Genomic DNA, 17,779 nt, shown 5'->3' with positions numbered 1-17,779 from the left:
TTTGTTTATAACTGGTATCTCTTCTAATTTTAGCTTTTGTTCAAAGAGAAGTGTGACATTCCCGAATGTTACGCTACCTTTCCCCATATCTATTATCGCACGTCTCTCATTTAAAAAATCTGCACCTATAATCAAATCTACATTTAGTTTAGGTATAATCACGAAGTTGGCTTCGATCTTTTGACCTTGGCACGAAAGAGTTAACCTTGTTTGTCTCGTAACTTCCGCAACATTGTTTCTAATAGGACCTCTTACTTTAATCTTACGTGTTTTCAGAACTGGCAATTCCTCATTGGCATTACACTGCATGAATAAATTTTCTGAGATCGCAATCAGTTCACTTCCGCTATCAATTACAATATTGACTGGGATATGCTTTACCATAGCCTTCACAATTGGTTGAATTTGAAAGGGTTGGTTCTGTTCTTCTTCTTCTTGCATCAACGAATCCTCCACTGAGTCATACATGAGTCTTTTTAGGAATTTCCCTTGTGAATTCGAACTTTCTGTAGGATAAGCTTCGACTGCTACTTCTCACTTTTTTGTTTCCTCTTCTCTATTTCTTCCTTCATTTACACTTTCTTCAACATCCTCTACTTTTTCCTCATCCTCATCTATCTTCTCTTTCTTCGTCGCTACTTCCACATAATCGCATCTAAATGCTCTAATTAACGCTCTATAACTTCCTTCATTATATACGTTGGGTTGTGTGCCCACTTGTAACTTATTTTCAACTTCTGTCGACTGCGCATTATCCTCATTGAATTCGCTTTCCCTGGTTTCCATCTCAAATAGCTCTGCAATACTCATTACTTCGTCCTTTCCTCCTACATTCGTTGTGCATGCCTCTGGTAATTCATCTTCCTGGTCAGTATTCTCCCAGTTAATTTCGTCCCAACACGATATTGTTATTTTCTCTTCTTCGTTTTCATCTGGTCCCTGCGGATTTGTTTCTTCCTTCTCTTCTCGTGATAAGATTTTGATTTTTCTGTTCAAGGTGCTGCAATTGTCCTGGGTCGGTGCGTCATTCTCTTTGGCATGGGCGCTTGGCTGTCAACTCGAACGTTTATCGGGTTTTGATGGTCTTACCTCAACCTCTTCTATCTGTATTCGCTTTTCTTGTTCAGCTTGTTGATAGTGGTTTCTTTGTTGATAATTTGTCGGTCTATTGGTTCTCCAGTACCCGTTCCGGTTGTCGTTATTCCCTCTGTAATAGTTGTTGCCGTTCCTGGGTGAATTATAGTTATTGCCATATTCTTTTCTAAATCCATAACCGGTTCTTTGTTGAAATCTATTGTTGTTTCTTGGTGCGAAGTTATCACATGGTTCGTAATTATTGTTTCTTCGTACTGTGTCTTGTGGATTCCACTGCTTTTTGCTTTCGTTTTCACGTGCGCTTCGTATTTTTCTTGCGTCATCTTCCGAAAATATGAATTCTAGTTCCCTTAGAATACCTTTAAATGCTTCGACGTCATTGCCTCCGCTACCTACTAATGATTGCTGGTATTTCAATGGTAGCTTCATCGCGCATAATTTAATCAACTCTCCGTCACTGTATGGTACATCTAAGCATTGATTTTTGTTTGCCATTACTTCCAAAAATTTCACGGGGCTCTTCTCTCCTGAATTTTCAAAATATGGAATCTGTAATAATTCGTACTTCACTCTGTTCTGTGCTTCGCTGGAACAATATCGTGAGAGAAACTTCTCTCTGAAATCTTCGTACGATCGGCATGTCGCTGCAACATTTTGCATGATTTCTGCGACTGTTCCTGACATGTGTGCACATATAAAGTCTAATTTATGTGCTAGCGTCCAGTGTTCTGGTAATCCTACTCGGAATTGATCAATAAAAGCTCGTGGATGTAATGAGTTTCCTTCTCGAAAGTGTTGAAATTTTCTGACTGTGAGGAAATGATCGTTGTCGTACTTCGTCATAGTTCAATATGAAATTCGCGATTCTTCGCCACTTTTGTTTCTGATCATTTCTCCCGTCGTTCTTTCCGGTTGTGGTAGATCCATTGGATATTGTCCACTGTAACTTTCGCCTACCCGCGGTGCAGGCTGTCTGATTTCACGTATGTTACTTTCCGTCTGTGATTGGAATCGAAAATGCGTAATATCTTCGGTAATTGCGTGTTTTTCCGGTGCTGTTACAGATACGGATGTGGTTGCAGACTCTGTGCTTGTTCGATCCTGTTCACTACGTCTTCAATGGTTTGCAACCACTCTCTTCGCAATTTCTGAAACTGTCGCTTCGTTTGCGCTTCTATTTTGATTATGCGGTTATCATATCTTTTCAGCGCTGCTTTTGTGATACGTTTGTGTAACACACTTTTTTCAACAATTTCACGCGCTGTACCTGCTGCTTGTCTAGTAATTACGTTTATCTGTTTCTTTAGTTTCTTGACTTCTGCCTCGGTGTTGTTACGTAATGTTTTGATCTCACCCTGAGTGTCATTACGCAATGTTTGTACGTCCACTTGTACCTTGTCAATGTCTGTTCTCAATTGATTGTGACCTGTTATTAAGTTTCCTATCACTTCTCGAGGTTCTTTTGCCTCGTTTTCAATATGACTTAGGTGTAACTGAATTTTTTTTGTTTTGTTCTTTAATCTCACGCATTTGTCTCGTGGTTTCTGCATTCTGAATTTGAATTTGGTTCACTATTTCTTTATTTTGCCTTGTCATAGTTTCCGTAATTTGTTGTAATAATTCAGCCAGATTGGTGGGTCCTATCGCGTTTTGTTCCGACGTCCTACGCTCTGTGTTTTCGCCCAAGTGTTGGTTCGCAACCGATTGCATTGAACTGTGCTGTGACACGTTTCTGCTCACATTCCTTGTACTCTGTGGTGAGGGAGCTCTGATTACTTGTACTGTGGGTTCTACGTATTGAAGACGCAAGTTAAAATCCTCGTCGACTGTCTCTCTAATTTCCTGCTCCTCTGTCGTATGCTGACCTGTGCCTTGGCGTACATTATCCTCGTTACGGTGCGTTATCTGTCCTACTTCTCGCGATACTGCATCGTCTGTTGTACTGTCCTCTGTTCTCTGTCGATTTTCATGCTGGGTGTCTACCTCAATTCGGTCAAGGTCTCGATTTGCCATTGCTAACCTTTCCGTATCCCTTATTATCTGTTTTAAAAGCAATTCACGCGGCCTACTTCGCGTCAAAATGCGCTCATACGATCTTCCGCGTTTCATAAACTTTTTGTTCACACGACTTGACACTACCAAGACTGACAATCCATTCACTTACTTGTTGGATCAGAACCAACTTGTCAACGACGTGTCCGCCACCTGTGCGCTTGCATTGGAGAGAAAACTTAATTCTAACAATTTTCAAAATTCATAACTTAATTATGCTATTGTTTCTGCTAGACTCATTTCTATTTTATACATTTACTATCTATCGCTGCAGCTACTGTTTTACTATGTATAACTTCAGAAATATTTTTTTTTACTACGAAAATTTTTCAACAGGTATTTTTCTGACCTACTTAGGCAATTGGTCGACCTTCAATCATGGTATTTTACCATCCTGGCAGGATCGCCATTTTCTAAACATTCATGGTGGTGTCTGATTGTTCTATATCGTGTCTCCCTACTACTTTCGCGCAACGACGCTCTGAGCGTGTTTTTTAGGGAATTAACTAGTTTGAACCTGGGACCTGTTGCTGGTAAGGAGACGCCAGACCACACATGACATGTAGAATTCAGAAGAGTTCAGTGAGACTTGCGATGATATAACTAAATACTAAATGATCTCAGCGTCAGCTCCACTGCACTCCCTGTAAAAGAATCTTAATACTAACTAAATTTAGTGGAAAGGGTTCAATGCTTTCCTATTTTTAGTTAGCTGGTAAAATAACGTCGAAAAAGCAGTTAAGTTTACCATTGGAAATTTTATTCTACTCACAAAACATCGTTTATAAATTGCACTATTGATAAAAGGAAATGTTTTAATACAGGATGGTAAAAACCAACTGTGTTCAACAAAAATGTGAACGAATATTCCCTGAGTGGTTTTCCAAGTTCTACAATGGATCGAAGGATGACCTATGCCATATCACATTTATAATCTCGGTTTAAATTAAGTTTCACAAAAGAGCAAACTATCAAAATGGTCTACAGTGACCCTCAATTACCTTTAATTACTTATCTCACTTGTCGTAAATTACAGTGGCTGATGTGGCTTCTCAATAACTATATAACAGAAAAATTATCGCGTTTCAGACTTTTACTTCAAGTGGCAAATGTGAACACCATGAGTTCTAATTAACGATCGACACTAGTATTACGCAAAAAAGGGGTGTAACAGATGAGTCTTCTGCAGTTATGAGTGAAGCCTTATGCGCTCAAAAATGCGGCATCGCGTGCGTTCATTACCTTGTCGGTGTTCAGGCAGCGTCAGGGCGACAGCGGCCGGCGCAGCAGCCATCCAGCTCGCCGTCTCGGAACTCACTCTCTTAACTTCTCCTTCCTACAATTTACCGAAGTTAGTTTAAAAATAACTCTGTGGCTATGTTTTCATCTGACCAATCAGGGTCTCAATGTTAACCTTAAGCTCCGCCTACAAAAATTCTGTCTATCCAATGAGAAACGTTATACTTTTCGTGTTGGGCAATGTTTTTTAAAGTTTGCAACGTAACAGAGACGCTAAAAAGTCTCACGCTAAAACCTGCAGCTGGTGTGGTCCTTTTAGCGTTATCGTGAGATCTATACTGTTCTTCTGGAAGGCTCTGTCTTTTAACATGGGCTGGAGTATTGTCCTAATGTAACAGACACGCGAAAAAGTCTCACGCTAAAACTTGCGGGTGGTAGTGGCCCTTTTTGTGTTATCGTAAGATCTGTACTGCCTTTCTGGAGGGCTCTAGCTTTTAACATGGGCTGGGGGTTGTCCTCGACGTACCTTAGACGCGAAACAGTCTCACGCTAAAACGTGCGGGTGGTGAGCCCTAGTGGTTAGCTGGAGACGTGGCTGTCCGTCCCTTATCGTAGGGTCGTAGGGCCTTCTAGCTTAACACGGTTCTGCTCTCGGTTTCTGTCCTCGTTTCTCCCCTCAGAACTGCGTCTGCCTCACGGTGGGAAGGTACGACATGCATTTAGGCATTCTTGTGTTAGTCTGTGGTATTCCATTTGCTCACTCGTTACTTGTATTACTTTGGTTAATTTAATGTCACGATTTATTCGGAGATTTGTGACATACTACTGGATTTGCTTGTCATGTCAGGGTTTTCATGTAAGGTGTTGGATTTGCCTGACACCTTACATAATGACCTCAGAAGTTAAGTCCGGTAGTGCTCAGAGCCATTTGAACCTTTGTGTGTCTCCATGCCTCTTCCACGCATACAACCTTCTTTTTAATGGTTTTTAAACCAAGTGTTAGCTGTGATTAAGTTATTCTTTGTGGAAAGTTCTTCCTCTTTCATTCCTTACTCGCGTTCCATACTCACCTACAACTTTTCCTTGTCTTCCTTTTCCTACTATCGAATTCCAGTCCCCCATGACTATATAATTTTCGTCTCCCTTCACTATATGATTAAATTCTTTTATTTCATCATACATTTCTTCAATCTCTTCATCCTCTGTGGAGCTAGTTGACATATAAACTTGTACTGCTGTGGTAGGTGTGGGTTTCCTGTCTATCTTCGCTACAATAATGCGTTCACTATGCTGTTCGTAGTAGCTTACCGGCGCTACTATTTTTTGTTCATTACTAACTCTACTCCTGCATTACACCTATTTGACTTTGTATCCACCTGGCCAGAAGTCTTGTTCGTCCTGACACCGAACTTCACTAATTCCCACTATATCTAACTTCAACCTACCCATTTGCCTTTTTAAATTTTCTAACTTACCTGCTCGATTAAGGGATCTGACATTTCACGCTCCGATCCGTAGAAAGACAGTTTTCTTTCTCCTGATAAATAGAAATTTAGTGTAGTTAAATTTTGTAGTAGGATACGTTTTCGATGGTGGCCATGATTTTACAGTTATCCAAGAAAACGCACGAATGTGACCTTCAAACGCATCTCCACACCACACTCATCCCTCACCAATCAGGACTTCTAGTACAGTATGCTGTTCGTGGTACTCTTTCTTACCACTGTACAAAAATTTCCGACTACACGAACGTTTCCCAATATTTAACCTTCTATAGTCTCTGTTGACTGGGGTATTACACCACAATCATAGTCGGACACTTCTTTAACATTATGAATTTAAACGTACACGTGAAGATAATGACCTAAAATAGACTTTTGTGATCGTTATGCTAAAATTAATTTGTCAATTCGATCCATACTTGATCCTTATAAGCAAAATAATTCCGTATTCAGAACATCTGAGGAATACAACGATGTTACTGTTTATTTAAAACTTTTATAATTCACAAGATTAACAGGTAAAATTTACACAATCGTCAGTTTCACACTTCGAAAGTACTCGACTAAGCTGGTGCCGTAATAAAGCCAGTCAATGAAAAACAAAAAAAGGTCGAAATTGGAAAATAATTCGTGCAGACGCGAATGTACAGCCGTATGAGGGAGTGCCATGAGAGAACGGCGGAATCGTCTGAGAACGGCCAGCACTGTCGAACGTTGGTTGTCAAGAACGTCGTCTTGCTTGTCATCACACAATGACCTGTCGTTTTCGTCCGCGAAATGTATAGGAATCAACGCCCCAAGGGAAGGGGTGGTGTCTTTGATGCAATTTATGCCACCTCCTGAAGCCTTTTCATGTCAATTAGAGAAAGAAAAAAAGACACACTACGAAGGCGTTACGCAGATTGCTCACAAGCTAATAGTCATACAGGTACAATTGCAAAATTTTAAACTTTGGCGGCCAATGAATGAATGTCTGATGCTGCATCACAATTTTACCTCGCAACTGGCAAGAATAGGTACCAGGGGACATGTCGTTACCAGAGCATAATGGCTGTGCGAATTTCGTTCCATGTATTGGACGGTTAGGCGCGTGAACAATGTACGCAGATGTCAGAATTTTACAAAGGACATCTAGTTGGACTCGAAGAAGCCGGTTGGAGTATCCGGCGAAACGCTCGACATTTGAATAGAAGTGATGCCACTGTACGGCGATGTTAACAGGAATGGGTGAATCATGGCTGAACACAGCATCAAGAAGAAAGCATCGACCTAGAGAGACGACAGACCATGAGGCCCGGACAATCGTTAGATGGGCACTCAGAGTCCTGATTCATGATTTCCATCTATCCGAAGTGCAACTGATGCTTCAGTCACCACAAGGACCATTAGGCGGTTCGCAGAATGGGAGGTGAGCTCACTTCTGCCCTTGTATCGACTACCATCGACCTCCGTATACCAACGAGCCAGTTTTCAGTGATGTCATATACAATCGGACTGCAATCTCACTGACTGAAATAAAATGTCTTCAGTGATGAGTCCTGCTGCGAAATGACCAGCGGGGACGCCTGTGCAGAATCCCTGGACAGCAGTGAGACACCAACGTGGCTGTCACCCACCATACGGCTCGACAGCCGGAAGGGATGGTCTAGGGTGCCATTTCATTTCGTAACAGAACCCCTTTGGTTGTCATCCTGTTGTGTACATAATTCCGCGTAGTCAGCGCGTACACAACTTTCCCACTAGAGCGCGCCCCACTAAGCACAACAGCGCAGGCGCAGCGCTCGTCCGTCTCCGCACTACGAGATGGCGCTGTCTTAGAGACGGACTAAATTCTGCCTCCGCCGATCCGTGTGTTAATATGTAATGCAGCCAATGAGATTGCTGCTAACGTAGAAGCTTTTCTCCTGGCGGATCACACTCGCGCAGTGATACCTGAATGCGCGAGGTATTATAACGACTGCACAGACCTCCGATTAGTCAGTCTGCATTAGTCTGTACCAGTATATAGGCAAGTTTCAGTCTGCACCTAACAAGATTACCATATTCCTGTACATAGCCATGAAGATAAATGTATAGACACTTTTCTCAAGTAACAGCGATATGTGAGAATAAGATTAACGTACCAATACCAAAGGAACTTCAGATTGTCAATTGTAAACAGCATCCAGAATCAAATTACGTAATGTCTATGTTTTTTATTATTTTAATAAATCTCTGTGAAAATTAATCAAGTTCTGTTTAAAGTTGGTCACCGTCAATCTGCTACTCTAAGTGTGTGAGTGGCATTTCTATCGTTTGACCTAACAGCAGAAGATAAACACGCTACGATAAGACCACGAGACATATTTCTGACACTCGCCTACTTCGTTAGAGCGACGAGTCAAATAATCTGATGGTGTGTACCGAAGGTCTTACACTGCGCACACCACACATCCGCGCACCCTTGCAGCACAGCAGCGGTACCTCGACGATGTTCCACACCCTGTGTTGTTGCCCTTCACGGCGAGCCATTCAGAACGTACATTTCATCAAGACAATGCCCACCCGCACACAGCGAGAGTTTCTACTGCTTGTCTTCCTGCTTGTCAAACCTTAACTTGGCCAGCAATTTCACCGGATCTCTCCTCACTTGCGCAGTTGAAAAAGCTTGGAGTATTACGGGCAGGGCACTCCAACCAACATGAATTTTAACAATCTAACATGCCAGTTGGGCATAGTTTGACACGATATCCCTCAGGAAGCCATCTGACAATTTTGTCAATCAACACCACGCTGAATAACTGCTTGTATAAGCCCCTTGGGTAAACCAACTAGTTTTTGACGTGCTAAGTTTACAAATCTCTTTCTCTTGAAGAAATCATCCAAATTCTCTGTAATTTTAAGCTTGTTTGCGTGTACACGTACATCACATCTACCGATGTCCGTTCCATACTCACAATTCCTTCGTTTCCCTTTTTCCTCTTAAAATATATGTGCATATATGTACATACAGACTTAGACTCTATATATATATATATATATATATATATATATATATATATATATATATATATATATATATATATATATATATGGTGGTCTATTGATCGTTATAGGGCTAAATATCTCACGAAAAAAACGAAACGAACTTGTCTAGTTTGAAGAGGGAAACCAGATGGCGCTTATCAAATGCGTTTGTTTTATATAGTAACCCCCATATTTTATTACATATTCGCGTAGTATGTAAAGAAATATGAATGTTTTAGTTGGACCTCTTTTTTCGCTTTGCGATAGATGGCGCTGTAATAGTCGCAAACACATGGCTGACAATTTCAGACGAATACTTGGTAACAGGTGGGTTTTTTAAATTAAAATACGCAACGTAGGTACGTTTGAACATTTTATTTCGGTTGTTACAATGTGATACATTTGCATTTGTGAACTTATCATTCCTGCGGACGCATGCTGTTACAGCGTGATTACCTGTAAACACCACTGAACTGTGATTTATTTACTAGTGATTCATCAAGAACATTAGCACATTTAATCACACTATGTGACCGTGGAAGTAGTTGTCGGGAGTAACTGATGAAATGAAAATGAATTTGCTTTTAACAAATGGGAATTTTATTCCTATAAGCTTTTTTTTTTTTTGAAGAAACAGATTTAAAATTATAAGCAGAAAGCACCCTCTAAATACACTCCTGGAAATGGAAAAAAGAACACATTGACACCGGTGTGTCAGACCCACCATACTTGCTCCGGACACTGCGAGAGGGCTGTACAAGCAATGATCACACGCACGGCACAGCGGACACACCAGGAACCGCGGTGTTGGCCGTCGAATGGCGATAGCTGCACAGCATTTGTGCACCGCCGCCGTCAGTGTCAGCCAATTTGCCGTGGCATACGGAGCTCCATCGCAGTCTTTCACACTGGTAGCATGTCGCGACAGCGTGGACATGAACCGTATGTGCAGTTAACGGACTTTGAGCGAGGGCGTATAGTGGGCATGCGGGAGGCCAGGTGGACGTACCGCCGAATTGCTCAACACGTGGGGCGTGAGGTCTCCACAGTACATCGCCGTTGTCGCCAGTGGTCGGCGGAAGGTGCACGTGCCCGTCGACCTGGGACCGGACCGCAGCGACGCACGGATGCACGCCAAGACCGTAGGATTGTACGCAGTGCCGTAGGGGACCGCACCGCCACTTCCCAGCAAATTAGGGACACTGTCGCTCCTGGGGTATCGGCGAGGACCATTCGCAACCGTCTCCATGCAGCTGGGCTACGGTCCCACACACCGTTAGGCCGTTTTCCGCTCACGCCCCAACATCGTGCAGCCCGCCTCCAGTGGTGTCGCGACAGGCGTGAATGGAGGGACGAATGGAGACGTGTCGTCTTCAGCGATGACGATGAGAGTCGCTTCTGCCTTGGTGCCAATGATGGTCGTATGCGTGTTTGGCGCCGTGCAGGTGAGCGCCACAATCAGGACTGCATACGACCGAGGCACACAGGGCCAACACCCAGCATCATGGTGTGGGGAGCGATCTCCTACACTGGCCTACACCTCTGGTGATCGTCGAGGGGACACTGAATAGTGCACGATACATCCAAACCCTCATCGAACCCATCGTTCTACCATTCCTAGACCGGCAAGGGAACTTGCTGTGCCAACAGGACAATGCACGTCCGCATGTATCCCGTGCCACCCAACGTGCTCCTAGAAGGTGTCAATCAACTACCCTGGGACTGGATGAAGCGTCGTCTCACGCGGTCTGGACGTCCAGCACGAACGCTGGTCCAACTGAGGCGCCAGGTGGAAATGGCACTACAGGACTACATCCAGCATCTCTACGATCGTCTCCATGGGAGAATAGCAGCCTGCATTGCTGCGAAAGGTGGATATACACTGTACTAGTGCCGACATTGTGCATGCTCTGTTGCCTGTCTCTATGTGCCTGTGGTTCTGTCAGTGTGATCATGTGATGTATCTGACCCCAGGAATGTGTCAATAAAGTTTCCCCTTCCTGGGACAATGAATTCACGGTGTTCTTATTTAAATTTCCAGGAGTGTATCAAGTTACAGTTCGTTCAGAGGCAGAAAGAAACAAAATTTTGAGTGTATGGGCTTTCGGGCTGAGAACCTTGCCACTCCCTTTTGACACGGCCGTAGTCACGACCGCTCACAACAACCTCTGGAAGACTACACAGGTGCAAATCTGCAACACACCAGATTACCTTAAAGTAAAATTTTTAACAATTCACACAAGCACACAAACTACGCACCTCGTAGGAGGGATGTAAAAGGTGCAAAACACTAAAATTAAAATATTAACTTGCCACCGAAGGTCGCAACTTGATTTTAACTTCTAAGACAAGTCTTACGGTGGAAGAGTGGCAACTTTATATACTAAAATGACCATTTAAATAAAAACCCATGAAATGCAATCTTACATAAATTATACAAGGTTGGCCAAACATGCTCTACAGTACACATATACCGCCTCTCAAGATGATAGGCAACATAAAAACACATTTCAGGGACTACGCCGTTACACTTCAAGCAATAAATTCGTTAACGTACCGAATCCGACAAACATGACAGAGGCAGCTATTAACGTACGGCAGATTGATAGGGCGATTACCGAACAACCTGTACCGCAGGTTGCTCTAACCCGTCCCTACTCCACAGGGGGAAAATGGACCACCCAATTCATAAATAACCACCCTCCCGCTGGTGGGCAAATGGAGAAGAATGGTGGGACGACCCCAAAACAAAGCGGCTGGTGACCTCACCAAGAAAACAAGTAGAATTTAACAAGTAAATGAAACAACATATCACCAACCACTTAACTTCTAACAAACTGCGATTTCTGGCGAAGACCTGGCGCAGTACCCCCAGAACGCTCTTCCGAACCGTCCGCTGCCAGCTGCTTCAACGGACGCAGGAAGGCGCGCCGATCTCCCGTCTCACGGCGTCGCAGCTCGCGCTGGCCAGACCGATGTCGTGGGTTGACTCCTGTTGCTCTCGTGTCGGCCGCGAAGCCACTACCCCTCGGTATACGGCGCGGCGTCCTGGACTCACGTGGCGACCTGAAATGCGCCGACGCTCAAGGCGGTCATCTTGTGTCTCAGTGCGCGACCGACCAACCGATCGATCCAACCGCCAATTACCGTTGCCTGAGCAACTCGAGCAGACTGGTGGCCTAACGCGCAGACTCAGACGCAGGAACTATGTCCCCGACTGGGCGACCACTCCTTGAGTTCTCTCACTGCGCCACAAATTCGGACGAGAGACAGACTAGCAAGCTGGGGACGAGAGACTGACCCCAGACTGAATCCAGACTCACCCAGATTGACCAACCGGCGAGCTCATAGCGCCCGCACGTGAACAGGCAGCCTTTCCCCTTTCCCACCAGAGGGAGACACCAAAGCTGCGACTGCCCCAGCGGCGCCACCGCCAGAAACGGAGGGCGACTGCTTCACATCACGCATTGCGGCGCACTCTTCAAAAGAGTAATTTTTACCACGGCTCAACCACATTAATGCAATAAAAGCTCTAAATGATGTCCGTTAACCTCAATGCATTTGTCAATACGTGTAAAGACATTCAACAGCGAGTAATTCGCCTTCCGTAATGTTCGCCCATGCATTGACAATGCTCTGACGCATGATTGCCATCAATAAAATGAGGACCAATTATCCTTCCTCCCATAATGCCGCATCATACATTAACCCGCCAAGGTGGCTGATGTTCCACTTGTTGCAGCCATCGTGGATTTTCCGTTGCCCAGTAGTGCATATTATGCCTGTTTACGTTACGCTGTTAGTGAATGACGCTTCGTCGCTAAATAGAACACATGCAAAAAAAATTTCTTCGTCCCGTAATTCTCTTGTGCCCAGTGGGAGAACTGTACACGACGTTCAAAGTAGTCGCCATGCAATTCCTGGTGCATAGAAATATGGTGCAATCGATGTTGATGTAGCATTCTCAACACTGACGTTTTTGAGATTCCCGATTCTCGAACAATTTGTCTGCTACTGATGTGCGGATCAGCCGCGACGGCAGCTCAAACATCTACTTGGGCATCATCATTTGTTGCAGGTCGTGGTTGACGTTTCACATGTGGCTGAACACTTCCTGTTTCCTTAAATAACGTTAACTATCCGGCGAACGGTCCGGGCACCTGGATGATGTCATCCAGGATACCGAGCAGCATACATGGCACACGCTCTTTGGCAATTTTGATCACAATAGCCATACATCAACACAATATCGACCTTTTCCGAAGTTGGTAAACAGTCCATTTTAACACGGGTGATGTATCACGAAGCAAATACCGTCCTCACTGGCGGAATATTACGTGATACCACGTACATATACGTTTGTGACTATTACAGCGCCATCTATCACAAGGGGAAAAAAGTAGTCCAGCTAAAATATTCATATCTCTTTACGTACTACACGAATATGGAATAGAAAATGGGGGTTCCTAGTTTTAAAAGCGCAGTTGATACCGTTTGACCTATGGCAGCGTCATCTAGCGGGCCAACCATAGCGCCATCTGGTTTCCCCCTTCAAGCTAGACGAGTTTCGTTTTTTCGTTCTTTGTAGTTTTTTCTTTTGATGCTTATTTCGTGAGATATTTGGCCCGGTCACTATATATATATATATATATATATATATATATATATATATAAACACAATAACATTTTAAACCCGCCATGGGTCGTTCCCAAGCTGATTTTGGAATTTATTACTCACAGGAACCTTTCACAGATGGGTGAAAACTGGATTGCTGCAGAGAGCGCTTCTTCGATCGCCAACGGTGCAATGCATATGTCGTTACGGCCAGGCTCAGCAGGAGAGGAGTTGGCCAACACCTATATGGAAACTCTTCGGACGGACTTCAACGGCCAGCAATGGACGTCCAACGGCGGCGCAATACTCAAGAAGTTGCTGACTCGACGTTGCAACGTCAACAAGGTAAGTGAAGAGCACAGAACCACATTACACCAGTTCTAAACATTCATGGTGGTGTCTGTTTGTTCTATATCGTGGCTCCCTACCACTTTCGCGCAACGACGCTCTGAGCGTGTCTTTTAGGGAATTGACTTGTTTGAACCTGGGACCTGTTGCTGGTAAGGAGACGCCAGACCACACATGACATGTAGAATTCAGAAGAGTTCAGTGAGACTAGCGATGATATAACCAAATACTAAATGATCTCAGCGTCAGCTCCACTGCACTCCCTGTAAAAGAATCTTAATACTAACTATAGTGGAAAGGGTTCAAGGCTTTCCTATTTTTAGTTAGCTGGTAAAATAATGAAGAAAAAGCAGTTATTTTATTCTACTCTTAAAACATCGTTTATAAATTGCAATATTGATAAAAGGAAATGTTTCAATACAGGATGGTAAAAACCAACTGCGTTCAACAAAAATGTGAACGAATATTCCCTGAGTGGTTTTCAAGTTCTACAATGGATCGAAGGATGACCTATGCCATATCACATATATAATCTAGGTTTAAATTAAGTTTCACAAAAGAGAAAACTATCAAAATGGTCTACAGTGACCCTCAATTATCTTTAATTACTAATCTAAGCTGTCGTAAATTACAGTGGCTGATGTGGCTTCTCAATAACTATAAAATAGTAAAATCATCGCGTTTCAGATCTTTACTTCAAGTGGCAAATGTGAACACCATGAGTTTTAATTAACGATCGACACTAGTATTACGCAAAAACGGTGTGTAACAGATGAGACTTATGCCGAAGCCTTATGCTCTCAAAAATGCGGCATCGCGTGCGTTCATTACCTTGTCGGTGTTTAAGCAGCGTCAGGGCGGCAGCGGGCAGCACAGCTCCGCTCACATCGCCATCTCGGAAGCAACTCTCCTCTAACTTCTCCTTACTACAATTTACCGAAGTTAGTTTAAAAAAACTATCTGGCTATGTTTTCATCTGACCAATCATGGTCTCAATGTTAACCTTAAGCTCCGCCTACAAAAATTCTGTCTATCCAATGAGAAACGTTATACTTTTCGTGGTGGGGCAATGTTTTTAAAGTTTGCAACGTAACAGAGACGCTAAAAAGTCTCACGCTAAAACCTGCAGCTGGTGTGGTCCTTTTAGCTTTATCGTAACATCTATACAGTTCTTCCGGAGGGCTCTATCTTTTAACATGGGCTAGTGGGTGGTCCTTGACGTACCTGAGACGCTAAAAAGTCTCACGCTAAATCGTGCGGGTGGTAGTCTTACAGGTAGGCTGCCAACGTGGGTGTCCGTCCCTTATCGTAGGGCCTTCTAGCTTAACACGGTTTTGCTCTCGGCTTCTGTCCTCGTTTCTCCCCTCGGAACTGCGTCTGCCTCACGGTGGGAAGGTACGACGTGCATTTAGGTATTCTTGTGTTAGTCTGTGGTATTCCATTTGCTCACTCGTTCCTCGTATTACTTTGGTTAATTTAATGTCACGATTTATTTGGAGCTATGTGACATATTACTGGATTTGCTTATCATGTCAGGGTTTTCATGGAAGGTGTTGGATTTACCTGACACCTTACATATCACCACCCTTCGAACTTAATTTTTGCACTGAATTTAGGCAATGATTGAATCGTTGTCTAAGTCAGTCAAAAATTATTCCAGTGTCTAAATTTTGTTTCCTACTGTTCAACCACGTTATTCTGTTCTATGCTAGTTTGTATTACTAATTTATATTTTTATATTCTTCCACATTATAATTAAAAATGACAAGTGAAGAATATTTTTATACTATTATTAATTTTTAATTATTTTCTTTCTTTATTTAAGTGTGAAGTTTGTTTTTTAAGAAGTTTGTTATCGAAAGTGAGGAGTCTTTCACATCGATTTTCTTAGAAATATTGTTTTTATAAATGTAGTAATTAAGTAAAAGCTATTCCTAACACATTTTCTAAATATCATGTACAAGTAAATTTTTTTTGTTTCTAGACATGCATTTCAACATTGTTACACTAACAAATAAGAATTATTTCCAAGAATTGCTTTGACAAAGAAATATACATACAAAAGTATTGAGATATTATCCTAACAAATGGTACAAATGTTAAAAAAAAGGGAAACACCCAACAAGATATTTTTTTATTCTTTGTTTTTATAAGGAGAAAATAAGTAAAATTAGTTATTCTTTCATTTTTATGAGGAGAAAATAAGTGGTATATAGTTTTAGCGTTTATATTGCCTTACTTTGTGTTCTTTATATACTGTCCATTTCAGAACTAATGACTTGTTTTTATCGACAGTCTATTTTTTGCATAAGTCAATGACTTATTTTGTAGTTTATTAGCTGTCTGGTGTGCTTAACTTCTTTAGTCTCTTACACATTTCTTCTGCACAATTCCTACATCACATAATTTGATTTCACATTCACATAATCCTATGAATGTTCAAGCATGAGGATGGTTTTTGCACAAAGGTGATGGGCTTGAGCGAGATGGATGAGGGGCAAGTATTTGATGTACAGCTTCGTTCGTCGTTCCTTGTTGGCTTTGCAAGTGTGTGTTGCTGTTGTGGAGGTCTCATAATGGAAAGGAGCTGTGAGTGCTGAATCTCGTGGTTTACTGGCTTTGTATGAGTGAAAGTCATCGTTATATGTCGCTGAAAGGGGTCGTTTTTCGTTGTAATACTTTGCAGACGACTAGTTAACAATAGGATAGGCATTTGGGAAGGTATGTCGTCTATTCTTCACCCATCTCATTTCTTGGTCTCAATCTTGCGAATCTTCAACTTCTGTTCTTCTTGCTTTTTCTCTGCTTCTTGGTTCTTCTCTGGGCAGGATATGGAAATATTTATTGATAACTAGTCGCTTTGAAGTTCTCCTCCTAGTAACAGTTTGATAAATTGTTTGGGCGTGTCATTTATACTTTGTGGAAGTTTTCTTCAGTTTCAAGCATCTACGTGCTGTTTAATAGCAGTAGTGTGACTTTTACGCATATTTTTTGCCAGCGGTGGCTTGCCCAAGCGGTCTTCTCGTCGGGCCGTTTTTTGCTCGCTCCGCTGAGTCGGGGGCGCCCTGGGGTTTACGTGCGGCGAAAGTGAGGTGTCTTCTTGTCTGTCCATACTGACGTTCGGCGTTCCGTCGCGTCTCTGCAGGGGTCTGTCACTGTCTGGCTCGGTGTTCCATCCCAGCAGGGTTCCTCCTAGTGGGCAAATTTATTGCCCACTTTCTGTATAAGGGCCATCTGTTAGTTTCACTGTCCTTCCCCTTCTCTCGACGCTCTTGCTATGTAGGAATCGTGTCTTGCTGATTACGTCCTTTTCTTTCTTGATACATCTCGCGTTGCAACTTGTGGGTCGTTGCATCTCTTCCTTGTTGGAATTTTTACAATGGTTCTTACAAAAAGTTTTACTTATAATAATCTAACATATATCTAGTACCTACTTGTTTTACGCCTTCTTAAAAAGCTTTACAAATTTCGGCGCCCTTTCCATGTTACAATTCTAAGATATTTGGAGTCTTAACTCAAGAATCCTCAAATTCGTTTTTTTTTTTTTTGTGTGTAGTGTCGTGGTGTATAGTATTTTAGTATTTCATGCTGTTAGACTATCTACGCTTTATCCCTTCCCCTTAAGCCATGGTACTATTGGTGTTATTATTGAAACTACTTTCTTTTTCCCACCATCCTCTCTCTTCATTCTTCTTTCTCCTGACGATCTTATCTGCAACATAATCTTGAAATATTGTGCTAATTATTAACCAGTAATAAAATTAATCTTCAAACCTGATACTGAAAGTGTTTAATACTGCCAGTCTTAGGTAAATATACCTCTGCTTTATCTCGTAAAATACCCTCTAATTCTCTTTTACTGTGTTCCGAAATACCTTGAACTTCTTGCAGTTTTTCGTCGATTTCTTTATGGACTTCTAAC

The 17,779-nt window shown here is 42.5% G+C and overlaps 1 protein-coding gene across 1 annotated transcript in view; it reads left to right on the top strand.

Annotated features, from left to right (window-relative positions):
- Positions 1 to 17,779, top strand: part of LOC126335701 (lactosylceramide 4-alpha-galactosyltransferase-like) — a gene marked incomplete at its 5' end in the record, with an annotated part of 50,655 nt that overhangs the window by 18,749 nt on the left and 14,127 nt on the right. Inside the window, one exon of the mRNA XM_049999159.1 lies at positions 13,635 to 13,854. Within this exon, the coding sequence (XP_049855116.1) occupies positions 13,635 to 13,854 (220 nt within the window). The remainder of the gene's footprint in view (positions 1 to 13,634; positions 13,855 to 17,779) is intronic.

The sequence above is a fragment of the Schistocerca gregaria genome, chromosome 2, assembly GCF_023897955.1.
Source record: "Schistocerca gregaria isolate iqSchGreg1 chromosome 2, iqSchGreg1.2, whole genome shotgun sequence".
Taxonomy (NCBI): Eukaryota; Metazoa; Arthropoda; class Insecta; order Orthoptera; family Acrididae; genus Schistocerca; species Schistocerca gregaria.
Note: the sequence above shows the minus strand (reverse complement) of the source record. Positions and strands in the feature narration are given on the sequence as shown.